Source organism: Macrobrachium nipponense, chromosome 12 (assembly GCF_015104395.2).
Source record: "Macrobrachium nipponense isolate FS-2020 chromosome 12, ASM1510439v2, whole genome shotgun sequence".
In the NCBI taxonomy this organism is placed as follows: domain Eukaryota; kingdom Metazoa; phylum Arthropoda; class Malacostraca; order Decapoda; family Palaemonidae; genus Macrobrachium; species Macrobrachium nipponense.
In genome coordinates, this window is record NC_087205.1 from 26,387,399 (window position 1) to 26,394,898 (window position 7,500).

At 36.8% G+C, this 7,500-nt stretch overlaps 1 protein-coding gene across 1 annotated transcript; it reads right to left on the bottom strand.

The window, feature by feature from the left end:
• Window positions 1-579: 579 nt before the first annotated feature.
• On the bottom strand, window positions 580-5,714 carry LOC135224430 (gamma-butyrobetaine dioxygenase-like). The gene is made up of 9 exons (XM_064263417.1): window positions 5,460-5,714; window positions 4,609-4,720; window positions 4,224-4,423; window positions 3,189-3,320; window positions 2,872-3,065; window positions 2,435-2,540; window positions 2,112-2,326; window positions 1,705-1,865; window positions 580-1,309 (listed from the first exon to the last, which is right to left on the bottom strand). Exons 1-9 carry the CDS (start codon window positions 5,529-5,531, stop codon window positions 1,149-1,151), a joined length of 1,353 nt encoding a protein of 450 aa, XP_064119487.1. The 5' UTR covers window positions 5,532-5,714; the 3' UTR covers window positions 580-1,148.
• Between the last annotated feature and the right edge of the window lie 1,786 nt (window positions 5,715-7,500).

Below are 7,500 nucleotides of genomic sequence, written 5' to 3' on the forward strand. Positions count from 1 at the left end.
CTCTGATTCCCGGAAAAGATGAATTCCAACTTTCCCATCGCTGTTAAATCCTGCCCATCGCCATTGTCCCTTTCCAGAACTTTCCAGCTTCCGCGCAAAGCGAACATAAAGGATTTTAAGAGCCCGCGCGGTAGCGCTCTCTCCGCCTCTATAGTTTTCCACATTGTTGAAGTTCAGTCCTACAGAATTACAACTGCGTCCATTATTACGGGAAGGGAAACTTTGACAGACGGATTTCAAAAGCCCTTTCAAAGAACGCAAAATGAGGAGACGAAGTAGCGTCCAGGGAACGCTCCCTCGTTGCAAGCCAGGAACTCTTGAATCACGATCAGATATAAAAAAGGAGTTTCATTCATATATGTGTGTGAGTGTTCTCTTAGTGGCCTCTTCACTGCGTAATTATGTTTTAATCTACCCTTTTTACTGAGTTTGTAATCTTCATATATAGTTAGATAACCCGATCAATAAAAAAATATTTTTTTCTATTCATTCTCTTTATTGATTATTGGTACTTGAATTTCAGTTATTTAAAAACAGTCATCATTGATTGTTAGACATTCAGGATACAGAAACTTCATATTCATTTAAATTTTATTATTCGTCGAAACATTACAAAAATAAATTATTAGTGTATACTATTGAACAATACAATATTCTTTTTCGATTATCACAATAACTAAATACTATATTCCTCTAAAAATAATTGCTATACTTCTACAATGGAACATGAATGTAATGTACGATGATATATGTAACAGAGTGCATGAAGTGATATAAATACGCATTATCAATATATGACTTTTAGAACAAAATAGATAGAAATTAATTCTGTTTTATGCAAGGAGAGCTTAAAGTATTGTTATCAAACATTTTGTGGTCAGGTCGTAAGTCCAGCGTTTCAAAGTATTAGAAAAATTCAATAACAAAGAAGTTGTGAAGAATAAAAGAATAATTATGAAGCAAGGTTACAATTAAAAAGATCACGAAAACTAAATATATACTCAAAATATTCTCCATCTTAAACCATTTATCGTAATATCTTGAGATACATTTTATTTACTAAATCGTTTATTGAGAAATTTGTCTTTAAATGCTTCTTTGAACATCAATAGGAATAATTTAACCACGTGGGAGAGGAAGCTTAGGCCTCAGACAGTCCGGAGTAGGCCTAGTTTCTCTTGGATTCTCCTCCGGCGGCATCGAGCCTCATCCCAGTCGAGGTAAGAAGACTCGATGTGCCGGTCGCTGAAGGCTTCGTAGCCTTCACGGCCGTGAAGGCACCGCACGTTGTCCAGAGTCATCAGGTCGCCTGGAATGAGAAAGTAGAAGTTGTGCTAATGACAGCTCATTTTGCCTTAATGGAAGGCACCGTTTGTCTATTTATTCCTCTACTAATTAGTCTTGGGTTATAGACTTTCACATGTGTAATCAAATCCATTTATGTGTTCGTGACAATCTTATATCATTTACGATAAAAATTGTTCATGGAAAAACTTGCAGAGAAAAGGTTAAATTCTTATGGCAATATTTCACTTAACACTGGACAAGAATGCGTTTACCTTTTGTTTTAATTTCTAATTGATATTCTCTTTAAAGCCCGTCAAATATCATAACAAAGACGCAACAGGTGATTATATTGATACAGCGGAATTCTTGATTAATACTTGCAAAGAAAACGCTGCAAATGCAAGCAACTAGACTTACCGGAGTCCATCTTGAAAGTGGAGGAGTTGGCGTAAAGGATGTCGTTGAAGAGCTTCAAAGCCTCGTAGAATTTCTTGACCTTATTCGATGGCAGGTCGAGGTAGGAGTCCCGGATGGCGTTGTTGACAGCAACGCGAGTGACCTCTTGGTTACTGTTGAGTCTGCAAGGCCAATTTTAGTTTAAGTGTCTCAGATGACTTTTGAGGTAATTAACATGTTTTATTAACCTCTGTAATTTAGAAATTATGTTGATCTAGTCGGTTGTATTGTACATTACTATAATCGTCCAAATTAATAAAATTAATGTCTTACATAAGAACAAACGAAACTTATTTTTGACCAGACGGTTTCATGTATATAGAAAAAAAAAGTATTTGCAACCTTAAAAGCTATAGATTGGGACTCACGTGATGATGGGGAACTTGGAAATCTTGTGGAACTCGTCCATCTCCCAGGAAAAGTTGGCGTGCCCTTTGTCCCAGAAGTATGAGTCGGTGGTGGTCAGGATCTGGAAGGCCTCCGGGTGTTCCTTCCGGAGGAGCTCGGCGCCAAAGAGCCCATCTGCAACGACGCTCTCACCTCCGGTGCCGACGTGCTGCTTCAAGCAGTGGATGAAGATGATCTGTGATAGGGAGACAATAGAATCAGTTATGGCAAAACATTACAAAAACTCATATCTCTTAAGTATGAAAACTAAGTAGACGAAAAAGCAACACGTATGAATTCATACCCCGGGCATTTGCTCGTACTGAGGAAGGTCATTGTGCATCCCCAATTTTGCGTTGGTGAAAGCGACGTTGTTGGTGTTTGGTCTGTTGATCACTGGAGAATGGGGTCTGTGGAGAAAGGAGAGCTAAATGTATGATCACAAAACACTGGGAACATTTCTTCACATCATGAATGTATTAACTTCCATTTGGAGCAAGGTTTTTAATTGATAATTATAAGTATACGCTTATAGATTAGGAAATAATAATTGGCAACACACAGTAAAATAGTAAGCAATCACAAAGACCTACAGAAGTAGGCACCTTAATTGTTACTTCTAAAGTAATGTATAATAAAATGACAACGTAATGAATAAATATTACATTTTTATAAATAAATTACTAAATGGCTAACGCTAAATTGAAAAACCCGTGGTTCAGTTAACCGGTGGGTACTCACCCATAATGGGACTGTTTGACAAATGCGATGTGTTCGATCATCTCGGGTCCTGCGACGTCTCTATCTGGTACATTCTTGAGCATTGCTGATCCTTGAGTCTCCATAGTTAGGAGCCATTCCAAGAGGACTTTATCGTCCCTCTTCATGGACTCGTAATCGAATTCTCGCAGCTTGTGGTTGGAGCCCCAGGGTTCCTAAGGGAGGGAGAGGCATAAATATATACATACAGACATGCATATGCATTTAGAGGATCTTTCCTTTTACTTAGATTTTTAATTCAGGATGTACTGACACGAGCATAGAGGAACCCTCCTTACCCTCGGTAGAGCATAAACTCTCCTCCTGAGGGCTCTGGCTGTTGGCGTGAATGCCCTGGCATGGAGCCATTCTGCTGGGTATTCGGATACATGCCCGTCACTCCACTTGATGTTCAGTACCTCATCATTACTCTGAAAATAAACAGGAAATGTAAACTTAATCATATTTTTTCATCATATCACATGATCCCACAAAGCACTATTCACTATACTTGTTTTTTTTTTCCTTCTGTCCACCCGCCTGTGGTGCTTGCGCATGGTAACACTGTGTCCCAGGCTTTAAATAGTTAAGCTATGTGTAAGTTTTAGGTAAAGAAAAGGATATCTGGGTGTACATTTGCAACTGAAAAGCGTTTGAATAATTTACTCTATGGGAATTACGCCGTTAACATTCGAAATAGGATATTGTTATTATTATTAAATGGAAGGTGCCTTTTCGGGGTGGCGAATGGAACATCCAGACGCAGTGGCGGGAAAAGCGCTTATTTCGCTGTTCACTACCAAAAGATGTCAACTTTATTGGAACACACCAACATTGCCTCTAAACTACATGATACTTCATTACACGTACTAAGTATATCAGTGCATACTTTTAATCTTTATAAAGTCAATACATTATTGTTGCTATAGGTAACAGCGAGTAAAGCAATTTTCCCGCCACTGCATCTGGCTGTTCCATTCGCCCTCCCCCCCCCCAAAAGGTAGCTTCCATTCAACAATAATAACAATATCCTATTTCGAATATTAACGGTGTAATTCGCATACAGTAAATTATTCAAACACTTTTCTGTTGCAAATGTACACCCAGATACCCTTTTATTTACCTAAAACTTATACATAGCATAACTATTTAAAGCCCAGGATGCAGTGTTACCATGTGCGAGCACCACAGGTGGGTGGACAGATGTAAAAAAAAACGAGTATAGGTGTTTAAGTTAAGGTAACAACTCTCAGCTATATGAAAAATATTTTCACTATCTACTATTTTCATAATCTTATTGGGATTTTATCTCCACAAATGACTTCATTTCCTACCTGAATATCAGAAGCTTGGACGTCAACGTCGAGGTCAGTCAGGAGGTATTTCCTGCCCAGGGCTTCATTGCTGTAGCAGTCGGGGCACCGACAGTTATCCCTCAGCCACACGTAGGGCATCGGGCTCTCGCTGCCATCACCGAATTTGACGGTCACCGAATCTTTGCTCACTTGGGTAGAGGTGATTGGGACGCCTGGAACTGGAACATTACGGAACTTTGAATATTATCTCTCTCTCTCTCTCTCTCTCTCTCTCTCTACAATTATTATGTAAATGTTTATATCTATCTTTTTTATGAATTGTAAGTACAAAACTTGTTGTTATATCATATTGGATCTAACTATATCAGTTCAAATCAGATTAGTTTCAAGACTCAATATTTACCTGGCAACTCGACTGCCTCCTGCACCTGATGCTGTTGCCAGGCTTTGGATGCAAGACTCAGAGATCTGGTGGTCTTGCAGTTGATGCAGTTCTTAGTGCATATCTGCCTCACCTGGAATAACAGGTTACTAAATTAATTTCGTATCTATATGAAATGGGCGTGTTCTGAAAAAAAGTATGTTTGATTTCACCACATATATGTGCATACATTTTGGTTGGAAGATAGTGATAAAATTTCGATTGCGATAGGAACAAGAAATATAGAGGATATTAAAATAATGATATCTGAATGAGGAGTTATATAATAGTGATGATAAATAATGAAAAACTGTTAGATGCTCACATTCGTATAATAGCATATGAAAGGAACAGGACGCAGTTCATAAGTGCCTGCGATAACTTGGCAAAGGAAAAAGTAAATTACTGATATGCAGAACAAAATTATTCTTATGTGAGGATAGATATTCTAGCGCCAGGTATATTAGCTCTATATATATATATATATATATATATATACTATATATCTATATATATATATATATATATATATATAATGTGTGGGTGTGTTATATATTATACATACATTATATATATATTATATATATTATATAATTATTTATATATAATATATATATATATATAATATATATATATATGTATTAATATTACTATTTATATAATATAATATTATATTTAATATTAATAATTATATATATACTATATATATATTATAATATTTATTATATAATATATCTAATACATAATACACTCACACACACTATTATATATATATATATATATATATATATATATATATATATATAAAAGATTTGTCATATTAATAAACAAACCTGCTGGGTGGCAACATTTCTGAAAGCTGCCACGCCGCTGAGGAGAACTCGGGCTGTTGGACGGTGTGCCATGTCTCTCTCTCTCTCTCTCTCTTTCTCTCTCAGAAACTTCAGTAGTGACGACTTTCGTAATATGTGCTGTTTGTATAGTTAGTTTTCTTTTGTTTGCTGCTTTGAGAGCAGAATAGTAGACGAGGCTGTCTTTCTGAGTGGAGCTCTTTCACTGACACTGTCAAGAAGCATTGTGTCTCACTGATTCGCCAGTCGGGTCTTTTATATGCGCCGATCCATGTCAGTTGCTACGTCACTTAAGCTGCTTCTCATTTGATTCTTGATAAGGTTTCTTATCAACGGGTAGTTCAGAGAGTGCAGCTTCACTCATTCGTCCATCTCTCTTAAGGAAGTATTGGGTAAAATAAATTGATTGCATAATTTTCCTGGTGAAAAAAAAATTATGATTAGAAAATTGTCAATTCTGCTCTGAAGTTTATACTAAAGTAGTGAATGCTGTTATAGTAAGCAGTGTATAAATGAGTATTAATCTGTTTTAAAACAGTAATGTTAATCTTAAAATATGGGTATCGACACGGGGAATAAATCAGCATGAATTAATCCAAAAATTTGCTCCACGAAATAGTTTGCCTTTGAGCGATAGAAGAAACTGCCAATACTTCCTTTGCAAAATTTAAAGTCTTGGAGCCATCGATAGGATTTACTGCAGAGGTGGAAAATATAGTCTCATTACCTTGTATGTTAACATCGTTACGGATAAAAAATTTTGTAAATACAGAAACATTACTGCGCTCATTAACTTACTTTTTGTGAATGATGTTGAAAGCGTGTGGGATCTGGAAGACCTCATAGAGTCGTCTGTCTCTTACCTGGATCGTAGCTGGACCGTACCGGGTCAGGTTACCTTATCCATCTGTCTGTTTACACTTAAACGAATTTAACATTCATGTTATCTTGTGAATTTCAAAATATCAAAGCACAACCTCATGCAGAAGTAATAAAAGAATCAATTTTTGTAGAAAGAAGAGTATACCTATTGGTTGCTTTTCTATATGTTTCCAACTGGTCTTTATTTACTGTATACAATGTCATCAAATGGGGTTATTGGAAGAATTACACATTAAACTAGAGCAATGATTTTACTCACTGATAACAGATGGTATAGTTGGCTTGGACTAAAAATCTCGAGTACTTATCAGGACATTAAGATAAGATATCTGAAAACGTGAAGACGAAATCACCTGCGAGCAAGAATTATCCGGATCGATCCGCCATTGGCAATGACCTACAGAGTATTATCGCATCGCCTCAATTGTACGTAACGTTATCAGATTATGTAGTCTAGTCAGTGAAGTAAGCCACGCCTACTTTCCGCTTAGTTCATGCAAAAGCGTAAATGATTTAAAACAAAGTTACGGTAAAGGAAGTTTCTTATACTGTCTATGAAGAAAAGTTGAAAAGATTGACATAAAGATAAGATGAATTTTTATCCTTCTTACGAACAGCGTGAAAAGAATTTAGTTTTTAGTGTAAGGTCATGAAATGATGGAAGCGAAGGGAGGCATAGTTTATTTAATTTTCGTTGCGTGCCGAAGGTGATAGGTAAAGATAAATCAATAAAAAACATCTAGACAAGTTCGTATGGATGAGCTTTCTCATGCTGAGTGATACCTGACAATTACTAAAAAGATCAATTAGTAACTTATACTTGGAAACCATAAAGAGGAATGTTAAAGGGATTACTATAGCTTGGTTCACTTAAGGTAGATTCTTGGATGAGCCCTATGCTTACAAGATGTTTGTTTGCCGGCCGCTGATTGGCTGGTACCAGGAGGTAGTTGGGCACCTACCAGCTGGTACCAGGAGGTAGTTAGGCACCTACCAGCCAATCAGCGGCCGCCAAACAAACGTTTCGCAGGTATAGGGCTAACCCGAGAATCTACCTTAAGTGAACCAACTATAGTAATTGTTCTCAAACGCTTCTTTGTAATACAAAGATGGAAAAAGTTGTAGTAGAAGTTTAGTGAAT